At 34.2% G+C, this 15300-nt stretch overlaps 1 protein-coding gene across 6 annotated transcripts in view; it reads right to left on the bottom strand.

Annotated features, from left to right (window-relative positions):
• Window positions 1–15300, bottom strand: part of ANKIB1 (ankyrin repeat and IBR domain containing 1) — a 167452-nt gene that overhangs the window by 89016 nt on the left and 63136 nt on the right. For all 6 annotated transcript variants that reach the window (XM_003921199.4, XM_010345292.3, XM_010345286.3 and 3 more), the window contains one exon: window positions 6075–6372. In XM_003921199.4, coding sequence (XP_003921248.1) covers window positions 6075–6372 — 298 coding nt within the window. The remainder of the gene's footprint in view (window positions 1–6074; window positions 6373–15300) is intronic.

Below are 15300 nucleotides of genomic sequence, written 5' to 3'. Positions count from 1 at the left end.
CTTCCACCTCGGCCAACCACAGTGCTGGGATTACAGGCGTAAGCCATTGCACTCAGCCAAAAAATCTTCAATGGCTCAATTTTCTCTAAAAGAAACCCCAGGTTCTTAACCTTGGCCTTTAGTACTTTCTACTTGGTACATCCTCTATCTTCCTTTAAAGTAATCTGTTTTAATATTCCTCCACAAAATATTTCAATCTGCATATGTCTGAGACCTAGAACAGAGCTTCTCAAACTCTGCCATGCAAATAATTACCAGGAGAATTTGCTAAAACATTGCTGGAATCTATTCCCAGAGATATAAGTTAAGAATGTGAAGGTTTGGTTGGCCCAATAATTTGTTAATTATAACAAGTTGTCAGATGATGCAGGTCTGAGAGCCACATTTTGAAGAGCCTCCTCCAAATACTTAAACTGAAATATTACCCACTCTAATCTTACTAGTACCCATAAAATCTTCCAGGATATGTAAAATTAAAATAATCTCTCCTTCCTTTCAATGCCTGTAACAGTCACTGCCTACATAGTTAATATAGGTCTTAGCATAATATTTCAGAGACAATAATGAGATCATAACTATCTTGATTAAAAATTAGAAAACAGAAGCCCAGAAAGGCAGTTACTCAGCTACTGAGCTGGGAATATAATTCCTGTATTCTTTACACAGTTTAAAAACTCTAGGTGCTAGAAACACAATATAACTAGGTAATATTCTTCAGTCTGACCTGTGAATGGTTTTTATGACTTTTCAATGAAGTGTAAAATGCTCTGATAGCTGCCAAAGGGTCAAATAGGCCCTGTAGCTATAAAAGAAAATGTGTGACTCACCACCTTTGGTTTTATAATGACCTCTATTTGATCTGATGTAAAGCAGCTACACTTAAAACTCTGAATAAGCAAGTAGGGCAAGGTGAATAGGAAATAAGATAACACTCATTTAAACAAAAAATGCTTTTCACAAAGAGTAAAGCACTATCAAAAACAACCCCCATCACATCCACTATTTACTGAATCACTATTACAGGTTAAGGATGAATGGAAATGTAATGAGGCCTAATGACTAGCTTTGCTCTGGGGAAGTCTACCAAAGGGGGAAATATCATCAGATGTTTTACTGGACCATGCTAATAGATCTAACCTACCATCCCTCTCTAAAGTCCACTCCTGTTCTCAAGCAGAAAGCCAAAATTCTCAGCAACTAAGAAAAGTATATTATTAAATTCTTGTAGGACTTAAGTTTTAATGGAGCTTTATTTTTGTGTACTGTGTATCCACTACATAGTGCTTTTTAAGCCCTTTGTATAACTGAAGCTTATAGGACCTGTTACATATTGATAATGCTATTTTACATATTTAAAATAAGCTTCTGAAGTATGGAGTCATCTTAGGCCAAATCAAACCTGCTGCCTGTTTCTGTATAACCCACAAACTAAAAATAGTTGTTACATTTTCAAATGGTTGAAAAGAATAAAGAGATTTCAGGACATATGAAAATTATAAGCAAGTCAAATGGTGATGTCAATACATAAAAATTTATTAGAACACTGTCATTCTCTTTTGTATATGTACTGTCTGGCTGCTTGCAGAGTACAATGTCAGAGTTGCCTAAAATATTTACTCTCTGGGCTTTCATAGAAAAAAGTTTGCTGATCTGTGAATAACTTTTGGAACAGTAAATAAAATTAGAATTTGAGGTGCTTTATTTATAGTCTGTCCTTAATAAATGTTTATCATATAAGCATTTCCAATTTTCAAACAATTCTAGACTACTCCTCTGCATTATTTTTATCTCATAAATAATTTAGGATCCTTAATTTGTGAAACTCCAGATTTTTCTGTGTAAGGAAGTTCTGAAAAATATGCCCAAGTGAGGACTCAACATAAAGCACTTAGTATTAGAAAGTGGCCACAGAAATAATGAAGGAACTGGTCCAAAGAGACAGAGCTCACTCTGCCATACGTAGCATGAGTTTGATGCAATTAAAGAAAAAAAAGGGAAATCTGAGCTAAGTACAGTTATCCATACCGGATAAGGCGATAATGGTAGCATTATTAATAGAATCTAGAGTCAAGAATCAAGCACTAGTGAAGTCTCCAGTGGTTAGAAAAGATGACAGTACAATTCTGGATTTGAGAGATTGTTGGATATCCATATGAAGAAGTTAACCAGGCAGCAACATAGCATGAAAAAGTTTAATAAGTCAAGTCTAGGCATCAGAGACACAGCCAATGCAACTCTCTACATACCGTGTGATACCGTCACACCCAGAGGTTCCCAGAAGAACTCTATAATTAAGGGGTTTTAATTTTATGTTCTCTGTGTGTGTATGGGGAGGGGGAGCTTATTACAGAACACAATTATTACAGGGAGATGGGGAAGTTTTAAAATAAATATTTTATTACAAAGGTGCAAAATAATGAGCTACAGGAAACTGTCTGTTTAAATTATTAAATGCCAATGATGACTTCATCAACTCTATCCTTAAATAAATACACTGGAGAGAAAAACATTTTTTCTTTTTTTTCTATTTTTTAAAAAATTTCCTGTAAGTGTCATTAGTAACTGGCATCAAAGAGAAAAACATTTTCAGTAACTAGAGAAGATATATTTCCACAGACATAGTTAAAAGCAATTTGGCTTTAACCATGGGGAAAAAAGATATTCTCTTTGATATTAAAGGTTAGACACTAAAAATGGGATATATTTTACTACAATAACTGGTTAATAGAGAATTTCTGTTAAAAGGAATCTTTGAAATACATTTGAGATCACCTATTCCAATCACCCAAAAGGAAACTATCACAGTGGCTGAATGACTCATGCAAAGTCCCATAAATAGGCACTTTAAGGATTGAGACTAAAAATCAGTGCTCCCTCCACTATACTATAATCTCTTAGTTTTATGAAACATTAATAAATATCTGTGACACTCTTTCACTCAACCCAAACCTTTATACCATGCTTGATACCAATAAACACTATAAACATTAGAAAGCATTATACGAAAGTTAGTTGTTATAACTATTATTCTTATAGGCAGAGACTAAAAGCAACGATGTAAAGAAATACATTTAGAAAAAAACTGTTTAAGTTAACCATGATAGTAAACTTTATAAGAGACATCTAAGCCTTTCCTGTTCATCAAAGTAGTATGATACCACCTAAAGATAAGTACAGACTCATACTAAGAATGAAGTTGTACAGCTATACAGTAGGTCACATATTGCAATGTATAGTCAGTCCTCTCTATCAGTGGTTTCCACATCCTTAGATTCCACATCTGTGGATTCAAACAACAGCAGGTAGAAAATATTTGGAAAACAAATATAGATGGTTGTGTCTGTATTAAACATCCACTTTTTTTCCTGTCATTATTCCCTAATGACACTTATATTGTAGTAAGTATTGTACATAATCTAGAGACAATTTAAAGTATAAGGAGAATATGTGTAGGTTATATGCAAATACTGTGCCATTTTATATAAGGGATTTGAGCATCTGTGGATTTTGGTATCTGTGGGGAGTCTTGAAACAAATACCCCTTGGATACCAAGTCACAACTGTATTTATTATGTGCATTTGTACAAGAAAACAAAATACAGCTTCTGGAGATAAATTAACATATACTTCCCTGGGAAACTCTTCTGGTTTAATTAGCAGTATACATAATAAAAAAATCGTTAAGGGCTGAAGGCTGGACAAGAGTATATATAATCAAGTATAAATAAGAAATTAAAGATAAGCTTTACCTGAATAAAATATGCTAATTTGTTGAAAAAACTAAAATAAATGTAAGGTATTTATAAGGCTCCTTTTGGAATGTTTTATATTTAATATTAAGTCAAAGAGCTCTTCTGAATACAGAAAATAAAAATAGTCATCAAATGGTGTGGTTTATGCGGTGTGATATGCTGATAGGTCACACAGTTAAAGCACACACACATTTACATGCTCATGCACACTTATCAAGCAAATTATCGGGCTGGCCAGATAGTACAGTATAAACCTGGCACTGAGCAAAAAGTAATGCTGGTAAAAACACCAGTCTCAATTTTTTTAACAATTTAATAAGCATGTCCTTGTCAACATACTTCAAAATCCACAACAATGTTTATAGAGAAAATTTGGAAGCAAGATATTAAAGCATTTAATATTTAAAATATTTTAAGAGCATTTTAATATTTAAAATATTTTAAGAGCATTTAATAGTTATAAAATATTTTAAGAGTATTTCTACTATGCAGAAAAATCTACTTTCTACTCCAGTCCATTTGAGAAATATGACGCAGTCCCATTCAATAATAGTGAGTCACTATACCAGGGATTCTTCCACAATAGGTAAACATAGGACAATATACAGAGAAGCTTGTGTAAAAAGCCTCAGGAATTCTGCTATAAGTCCCCTACCCTTCAAATCCTAGGACATTCTTCCACCACAGTGAATCAATGTTAGAAAGCACTGTGGCCAGGCATGGTGGCATGTGTGTACCTATATTCCTAGCTACTCCGGAAGATGTGGCAGGAGGATCACTTAAGCCCAGGAGTTTGAGACCAGCCTGGACAACACATAGAGACCTTGTCTCTTAAAACAAAAAAGAAACAAAAAAACACAAAGCATTGCTTGAAAAGTAGTTTCAAGTTAATGACCATCACTAACTAACTAATAGGTAAGGGTTACACAAACTCAACGAAATGTCAAAGACTCTAAAAGATTAACAAGCATCACAAATATCAGCAGTAAACAAAAGATCACAAGCATACTAAAAGTGAAAGAAATGACACTTCAGATATACTAAAGAAATAATATAAGTGATGGTAATCTTTTAATATGAGAAAATGAACATTGATACTTTGGTATACTGATCAATATAGAAGTCTAAAGTACACATGAACAACATTAAGGAAACATGAAATTTTCAGGTATATATATCAATCTTATTAGGATAATTGCTTTTCCAATAAAGGTATATACTTTTAGTAATAAAAATACTCTGTAATCCAGTCTAAAATGCCTCCCATACATACTTAAATACATCTATGCAAAAGAACTTCTACGAGATACGTAAGGATGGATATGAATATCAGTAGCTAAGAAAAACCTATTTTGTTGTATGTATAGTAGTGACAATACTATATAATGATTTCCTACCTTAGTTAAGATCCCATATTACATGATTTTATCTAATTTGTTGTTAAATATTTTGTAAATATAGATAATCTTATTTATACATAAAATATATATGGAAAAATTAGGATATAATATAGCATGCATTCAGGAGCACTTTAACACAAACAGAAAAATACACGTTTTAAAATTCCAAGTGATTTTAAAGACTCCAATAAATGTATTCATTAGTATTTATTCATTGCTTAGTGAGCTCATCAATTCTACATAACTGTAAGTCCCACTTGCCAAAAATTTGCTATACTCAACATGTATAAATTTTATAAATTGGTGACAAAAAAAAAATCAGCAAAAAAGCAGAATATATCTCTACTACCACTTGCAATATAATAGTACTTAATTGATGACCAATATTTTAGGAGATACTAACAAATTTTTAACTGCTCTTGATTCTACTTTATTACAAAAGTGACTGTTCACCTCTGGGGCTTTCTCTTTCCCTAAAACAATGAAATAACTTTATTTAAAAGAGGCCCTTGGCCAGCTGTGGTGGCTCATGCCTATAATCCCAGTACTTTGGGAGGCTGAGGCAGGTGGAAACGAAGTCAAGAAATCAAGACCACCCTGGCCAACATGGTGAAACCCTATCTCTATTAAAATGCAAAAATTAGCTGGGTGTGGAGGCACATGCCTGTAGTCCCTGCTACTCAGGAGGCTGAGGCAGGAGAATCGCTTGAACTTTGAACGCAGAGGTTGCAGTGAGCTGAGATTGAGCCACTGCACTCCAGAAGAGGCCCTTTATTTAAAAAGGTCTTTTACAAGACAAAAGACAAAAAACAAAAAACAACCAGACAAGTTAATGAGACAATCAAAACAATTACTGACAATTACATATTACCTGGACACAAATTTTACAATGCAGAATATTAAAAAGAAAGAAAAGTTTTACCTCTACACAGGCTTTCATCCCTGAGGCAGCAGCATAGTGCAAGGGTGTGTTTTTTTTGTTATCAACAGCATCAATAGCTGCCCTCTCATATTCACCCTGGTCAAGTTTTGCTCCTTTCCATCTTAAGATCATCTGCAGACAATCTGCTCTTCTGAAATCATCTTCTGTGGGGCGTGCCAAACGAGGATGAAGGGCTCCTTCAGATATCATAATTTGAGGTCCCATACACAACAAATGCATAGATGTTTCATTGTGCACATTCCGTTTATTTGGATTTCCATCTCTACCAAGAAAAGTCCTAAAATAGAAAGGAAGGAAATAAAAGGATGAAAACTGCTTTTTTCCTACCTTGAAATACATTGAAGATAACAAATTTAGAAGATAAACTCTACTTCTAAGCTGATGATCCAGTTTATACTGAAGGTGTGATTTACAATAGCTTGAATGGCTAATTCTCATAGTTGGAAAAAAAAACTATCCTAGAATAACAATACTAAGAAAATAAATGTAAATATCTTTATAATACTTGCTAATAAAGAGGGAGGGAAGGGAAAGGAAAGGAAGAAAAAATGAAAAGGAGAAATGAAAGGAGTGAGGAGGACAGGAAAAGAAAACAAAGTGGTAATTTACAGATTAATGTCAATTATATAGATGCCTAAGGGTATATTAAGTATTCCACACTAATTTTTAATTCTTCCTTTATTGCTCTGATCTATTTGTTGCATACATAGTTATTTAATAGTGACAACAACTACTATATTAGTTGCAACTAATTTAAAGACAGTAAGTAATATGTAAGCCTGAACTAAATCTAGAGAAAACGTTCTCTACCATCAGCTAACCTTTTAAATAATAAGGCATATATTTACATAGTGTCTTAATCTGCTTGAGCTATATAAAAATGCTGTGTAAGAAACACTTATTTCTCACAGTTCTGGACGCTGCTAAGTCCAAGATTAAGTTGCTAGCTGATTCAGTGACTGGTAAGGGCTCATTCTTCATAGAGGCGTTCTGGCTGTGTTCTCTCACATGTTGGGAGGGGCAACTACTCCCACCATGTCACTGTACACTATTCCCATTCCTGAGGGCTCCAACCTCATGATCTAATCACCCTCTAATGCCCCATTCAGACCACAGCACATAGTATAATACTTTCTGAGGGGAGCTGTGGTTAGATCTAGAAGACTAAGAACTAATTCCACAGTGAGTGTTTATCAAAGATAGGTCTAGGTGAGTTGTCTTGACTACTGCCAAACCCAGATCTAAGAGTTGTGCCTACCTCCTAAAATATTCATGAGACAGAGTCACAGGATTAATAGTTGAGCTAGAAAAGGCAAGAGAAGGGATTTTACCTACAGCTTCCAAAAGGAATGCAGCCCTGTCAACACCTAGCGTTTATTTCAGTGGAACCATTATAGTCTTCTGAACTCCAGAACTATAAGATTTGTGTTGTTTTAAGTCACTAATTTGTGGCAATTTGTGACAGCAACAACAGGAAATTAACTCAGCAAGGAACCCTGAAAATACCAATCTGAGATTTTACCTCCTGCCTCTGGAGACAAGGGGGTGGGGTTGGGTCGGGGTGATGGGTTGAGTGAAGAATCTATCCCTGAGCAAAAACAAATTTTCCCAGGGAAAAGATAAGACTAGCATCTCTGGGTTTTACAACTTAGGAAATATTTCCACGGTCTCAGGGATCACCCACTCCTTACTCCCTTCAAATGTAAACACATATCTCATAGAGGGTAAATCTCTCTGGAGTCCTCAATCTCTATTCAGTCATAATTTAACTTCCAAGGCTCATGTTTTAGTCCAGGTTCCAAGTTTCAGTAAAGTTTATTTTCTCTACAGCTCCATGTAGCCTTTATGGTCTTCTGATGCCGGCAGTACACTCCAATGCTTGCTCAATATGGTTTCCCAGGAACTAATTCAGACCACTTAAGCAAACCCAATCCTACTTAGAAGTCTCTTTACACTCAACTCCCCTTACCTGGCTCAGTTTGCCACTCTTTTCTTTGTCTTCATATAGCATCCTAATATATAACTCATTACATTTTACTGTATTTTCTTATCTATCTGTTCCTTTTCCCAATTAGTTTATAGGCTTTTAAGGCAGAGCCTATATTCTGTTCTTTCTTGAATCCCTAACACAGTATCAGACACACAGCAAAATCATGCCATAATTTTGATAAACAAATTGGATGCATATTAAACTTTCATGATCTAGATCAGCAACATGGGATTGGGGATCTCTTGAGCCAGTAGCGCAGTACATTGGTTTAGAACATGGTCCCAGATTGCTAGGTTCTAATTCTAGTTCTGTCACTTTCTAGCTGTGTGACCTTGGGCAAGTTACATAATAGCTCATAACAACTAATATGTGATTCACATCTGTTGACTAAAACTACTCCTGAGAGTTTATCTTAAAGGAAATAAATAAAAATTTATAGAAACAATGAAAATAAATGCAGTGTTACTTTGAATAGAAAAATTAGGAAATCACTTAAATGTTTAATAATAAAAATGGGAAACGTAAATCATGATATATGATAGAAAATCAGTCATTTAAAGTCTATCCATGAGTATTATAGCTAAGTGAAATATAAAGAACATAATTCCCTTTCCCTTCTCGATCTTCTGAATATATATGGATTAAAAACTAGAAGGTAACATGGAGTAATTCTAACATTTGATTAGGGGAGGCAAGAATACAGGTAATTTTTTTATACAGCCGTAATGTTGCTTAAGAATTAAAATATATTTATTTCCCCTTTGTCAACTGCTGATAATAAATTTCCCAATCATATTTCCTTGTATTTATGATTGAATTATAGTGGCTAACCAAAATCAAAACAATACTCTAACGTATTCAAAATTAATATCTCTTAATTATGATTGATGAATTGATGAAAAAAGATCTAATTTTCTTAAAAGTTTAATTTACAAAGAAATTATTAAAGTTAATTCTGATTCTGTAAATGTCCTGTACAGTAACATTTATCTAGCCTTTCTTATTCCCATTTCCAATATATCAGCTATTCTCTCTTTTAGTTTGCTCAGGAGAGTCCAGGTTCTTATCACCAAGAAATTTAATGCAGGTTGAAAGGATGTCAGTTGATATGGAAGGATTAATCTTGCTCTCTCCAGTATTAAACGACTCTAGATCCTGCCCAAATAGAGAAGAGAGTGAGACATGTATCTAATCTGCCAGGCTCATTAATCAAACCAAACATACAGAGTGTATTATTCTGAAGTAAAACTATTAAAATAACTTTTTTATATTTACTCAAGAAGATTCTCAGACACAGTAGCATACCTGCATATTTTATGCTAAAACTGTTTATAAAGTTGAATATTCTAATCTTATTGATTCATCTGTTTAAATTCAAAGTAGATTCTTCCTAAATTTACATAAGTATATAAATGTAATAATGAGTATAAAATTGATATGTATGTTTTAGACCCTTTTCTGTACTTATGTTAGTAGTTATGAATTTTTTTTTAACTACTTGCATATAAAGTTAACTCTGTAACTGGGATAGGAGATAATTAACCAGAAGATGGGGTAGGGAAAACATTAACCTGGAGGGAAAAAATCCATCCTTTTCATGTGACCCTAATAACCCATCCAGGAGCCTCGTGCTTTTTCTAGATTCTTTCACTGTTAATTCTCAAGCAGCCAGTTTATAACTGTTACCTCTATTTCTTCTATATTCATTCTCCACTTCAATATGATCCTATTCTTACGGAGTCATGTTTTCTCTACATGGATGTTTCACTCTCTCATATAACCAGGAATTTCCTAAGAGCTAAATTATTCATCATTGTCCTTAATTTTTGCTCTAAACCTTAAATTGTCAACGGCTTCATTTATATTCTGACCTTTCTATTACCTTGGTTTCCATAATCACACCTTTTCAATAACCCTCTTAATTTTTTCAGTACAACAACTTCTCTTTTACCCATGATGACGGCTCTACTTCTTACCCTCTTACTGGAAGCAAGTTCCAGTTCTTGACCCCCAAGTTCTCCATACACATTTTCTTCTTTCAGAGAGTCCGTCCACTCTGAAAGCCATTTCTCTTTCAATGGTTTATGTGAATACACTGTATAAATTGGGAAGTATAATCAGAACCCAAATGATAGGCAATAGTGGCGGAATCATGGGTTTCCCTCAAAGGGGTTCTACTATAGGTTGAGTATTCCTAACCCAGAAATCTGAAATGTTCCAAAATCTGAAATGTTTTGAGTGTCAATGTGACTGTCAAAGAAAATGCTCATTTGAGCATTTAGCTTTCAAATTTTTGAGTTTGGGATGCTCAACGAGGTAAGTGTAATGCAGATATTCCAAAATCCAAAGAAATCTGAAATCAGAAACAAACTAGTCCCGTCCCACTCATTTTGAATAAGAGATGCTCAATCTGTGTTACCTCTGCAATAAATCTTAATGCTCTATCATCCTATATGACTTCTCATCTGATCCCATACCATATTCTTACACCTTATAGGCCTCTTTCTCTTGCACTCATACTCAACTGAACTCCCTCTGAAGTAACTGTCTTTTCTCTCAGTCTCAATTTCTTGCAATAACTCTTTTTATTCTGCCAGTCACATACACTTAAAACTTCAATTCCTTTGAAATATCTTCTTCAATTCCTTTGAAATATCTTCTTTCATGCAACATTGATTGAGCACTCATTATTTGCCAGGTACTATTCTAGAAGTTAGGGATATAATAAAGAAAACAGATAAAGTCCCTGCCCTTCTGGGATTTGCATGTAAGGTAAGAGGAGTTGGAAAGGAGACCTGTATTTCAACTTACTGAAAAGACCTTGGCTCCTAAAATATAAAACAGTCAAAAAACAGAAATCAATAACTGGAAACTCTATTTTAACTAATCCTCAAAGCTTCACACTTTGAATTAACATGTGCTCTAATAAAGACAGGCTCTAAAGAAAATTTTCTATTTTATTATACCCAAAGACGAGCCCTTTTTATTTCCAAATAAGTAAAAGAGGCTACTTTGTAGAAAACACAACTAATGAATTATATATCCAAATAAGAACAAACTGACTCCAAATCCATGGCTTTTTTGCTACATGCAGTGAAAGCTGTAAGTATGTATTTAGTTTCCCACAAAAGAGGCAGTGTGATTGTGATGAGATATAATATAAACACACAGCATGTGGGTTCAGAGATAGATGCAAAGGTGCATCTATTACCATATTATCCTACCTAAGAAAGGAAGGAAGTAATGTCTGCTATTGCAGATATCATATAGCTAAAGAAAATGGGAATAAAATCAAGTTCTTATTACAAATGGGTGCTTTACTTTATAGCTAAAAGGTCCTCGACTAGGTCTATCTCTACCTTTGTCTACATACATATGTCACATATTAGAAATCTGGGTACGGTGGCTCATACCTGTAATCCCAGCACTTTGGGAGGCCAAGTGAAGTGGATCATTTGAGGTCAGGAGTTCAAGACCAGCCTGGCCAACATGGTGAAACACTATCTCTACTAAAAATATAAAAATTTGCTCGGCACAGTGGCAAGCACCTGTAATACCAGCTACTTGGGAAGCTGAGGCAGGAGAATCGCTTGAACCTGGGAGGCAGAAGTTGCAGTGAAATGAGATCATGCCACTGCACTCCATCCTGGGTGACAGAGCGAGACTACATCTCAAAAAAAAAAAAAAAAAAAAAAAAGAAAGGAAAAAGAAAAAAGAAATCTAGCCAAGCTCAGCTAGAGTCTACACTGAAGTACAGGAAAGCCATCCCAGATTACGTGAGGCAGCATGAGAAAGTAATAGTCATCAACTTGTGAGAAAGTAAAGTAGGATTAAATATAGCACAACATTTTCACCTATGTAAAACAAAAATAATTAAAGTTAGTTTACTTAATGCTGGCGAGTAAATGCTATTTATCCTTATTTGACATGCTGTAAAAGTATAAATGAATTACTTTCTATTCCAAAAGCAATTAATCATTTAAAATAATAATCTGGAAAAATGAAAAGGCAACCTGTGGAACTGGAGAAAATATTTGCAAACAATACATCTGGAAAAGAAAATAAAAGAAAAACTAAAGAAAAAAATGCAACAGCACAAAACAAATAGCTCAATTTAAAAATGGGCAAAAGACTTATATGGATAATTTTCAAAACAAGATACACAACATCACTAATAATCACAGAAATGCAAATTAAAATCACAGTGGGATATCACCGTATATCTGTTTGCATGGCAATCATCAAAAAGCCAAAAGGTAAGTGATGGCAAAAATGGGAAGAGAAGGGAATCCTGATACACTGCTCATGAAGTGCAAATTGGTACAACCTTTATGAAAAATAGTAGGGAAGTTCCACAAAACATTAAAAATAGAACCACTATATGATCCAGCAATCTTACTTCTGGGCATATATCCAAAGAAATAAAATCATGACCTCAAAGATATATCAGTACTCCCATGTTCACTATAGCATTACTTACAACAGATAACGTATAGAAAAAACTCAAATATCCAACAATGGGTGAATGGATAAAGAATATATGGCATACATACAAGAGAATATTATTCGGTCTTTAAAAAGAAGGAAATCCTGCTATTTGTGACATGGATGAACCTGGAGGACATTTTGCTAAGTGAAATGGACTATACACAGAAACACAAATGAGTGGAAGATCTCACTTACATGCAGAATTTTAAAAAGTTTAACTCAGGAACAGAGGCTAGAATGGGGGTTAACCAGGGTCAGGGTAAAGGAAATGGGGAGATGTTCGACAAAGGGTACAAATTTTCAGTTATAAGATGAATTAAGTTCTGGAGACCTAATAAAGAGCATAGTAACTATAGTTAATAATTACATATTGCATACTTAAAATTTGCTCCAAAATATAATTTAAGTATTTTCACCTCACAGAAAAACTATTTGAGGAGATAAATATGTTAAGTAGCTTGACTGTGGTAATCAGTTCACAACGTGTACATATATATTAAAACACCACGTTGTATACCTTAAGTATATACAATTTTTTATGTCAATTATACCTAAAAATAAAGTTGGAAAAAAATTGATTTTGATTTTGTCTATACAATCGAAATAAATTTCCAAAGACAAAAGAATATATGATTAAAGAATTAGAGTTGTTTATTCTTAGGAAACGAGAACAATAAGGTAATTTGTTTCTGGCTTAGTATGTTAAAAGCTTTAATTTAAAAATTATGAGGCCAGGCACAGTGGCTCATGCCTGTACTCCCAGAACTTTGGGAGGCTGAGGCGGGCAGATCACAAGGTCAAGAGATCAAGGCCATCCTGGCCGAAATCCCAAATCTACTAAAAATACAAAAATTAGCCAGGCGTGGTGGCCTGCACCTGTAATCCCATCTATTCGAGAGGCTGAGGCAGGAGAATCACTTGAACCCGGGAGGTGGAGGTTGCAGTGAGCTGAGATTGTGGCACTTCACTCCACCCTAGGCAACAGAGCAAGGCTCTGTATCAAAAAAAAAAACCAAAAAATGATGAGCCATTGTTCTTCAAACCAGAAAAGAAAAAAGAAAACATTCAAAGATTTTTCATAGCAGTTGTAAAAACATAAGTATAAAGTTAAGTATCATAAAAGCAACCCAAACTGGTAAGAGAGAATACACAATCATATTTCCTGTAGGTCTTTAAATACTCATTCAATAGAATGATAACTTCATGACAGATATATTCCTGCTTGAAGGAACCAGGTCAGCTGTTCATAAACATTTAGGTTACAAGACCCTTATACAACTTTAAAAATTACTAGCCAGATGTGGTGGCTCATGCCTGTAGTCCCAGCACTTTGGGGAGCCAAGGAAGGGTGAACCGTTTGACCTCAGGAGCTCAAAATCTGCCTGCCAACACAGTGAAATCCCATCTCCACAAAAATTTTGTTTTAAAATTGGCCAGATGTAGTGGCACACGCCTGTAGTCCCAGCTACTTGGGAGGCTGAGGCAGGAAAATTGCTTGAGCCTGAGGTTGAGGCTGCTGTGAGTCATGATTGAGCCAATGCACTACAGCCCGGCCAACAGAGCAAGACCCTGTCCTAAAAGAAAAAAAAATTACTGTGAGTTCCTCAGAGTTTTTGTTTATATGGGTTATATATTAATTTAAAAAACTGTACATTAACATAACATTTTTAAACAAAAATAACTATATTTTAAAAAAGTGAAAAGAGTGGCATTGTTTTACATGTTTACAAATTTCTTTTAATGTCTATTCTAATGGAAGACAGCTGGATTTTCATAGGATTTCATCTGTTGTAAGGCATTGTTTTGGTTTAACTATATAAAAAAAAATCCAGCCTTTATATAGTCAGGAAAGGGAGAAATGTTTTACAATGTCTTTCTCAGATAATAGTGAATATTCATATTTGATACTATATCAAAAATTCAACAAACTAGTTTCTTAAAGATTAGTGGCAATGTAGTATCTAAAATAATAACAATGATTTTTTTGTACTGTTATATCATAGTCCATTGGTACCTTACATTTTGGATACATCTTTTACCCATACAAAATTTTAAAAAATCATACAATGATCTTTTGAAAAATATTGATTCACTAGATTATGCAGATCTTCCAGATGTCACATTTCATTATACAATATAAAAAGCTATCATGATCAATCTTATTGGAAAAGTCTGTGTTGAGAAGTTGTCAAGCTGAAGGTAGTGAATAAAAGTTTTCCCGGATTTTAATAATCACTTGAAAGCTAAAATTTTATCATTAGCAACAAATAACTGGCAGTAGTTTTCCTTGAATTGACAGACTCAATTCATTTTCAAGAAAATGGTGGCTAAGTACCTAAGTCTGAACAACCATTGTTTTCTTGTTGTTGCTAGTTGTAAAATGGTGTTCCATTAAAAAAGTACAAAGTTCAACACACAACTCAAAGCACAGGTTCTCTTCCTTAGAGCTATCGTCTATTTTGGTATATAGCAGAAATGCTTTATGCATACTTCCAAGTTCTCACAGAATATTAAAATGATGTGTTATTCAAGGATGGAGATTAGTTAAAATGAATTTTTCTGTTTTAATCAAGGATTTTTTTTTTTTTAAGGGAAACTGCTTTTTTTTTTTTTTTTTTTTAACTGCAAGTGCCTAACAAGGATAAATACAATTATTACTAATACAGTTGGGTGCTACTACCTTCATTCATCTTAAAGGTGCCAGCAGTTTTATCCTCTATTTTTTGC

The sequence above is a fragment of the Saimiri boliviensis genome, chromosome 10 (assembly GCF_048565385.1).
Source record: "Saimiri boliviensis isolate mSaiBol1 chromosome 10, mSaiBol1.pri, whole genome shotgun sequence".
Classification (NCBI taxonomy): domain Eukaryota; kingdom Metazoa; phylum Chordata; class Mammalia; order Primates; family Cebidae; genus Saimiri; species Saimiri boliviensis.
This window is presented reverse-complemented; position numbering and strand designations above follow the sequence as displayed.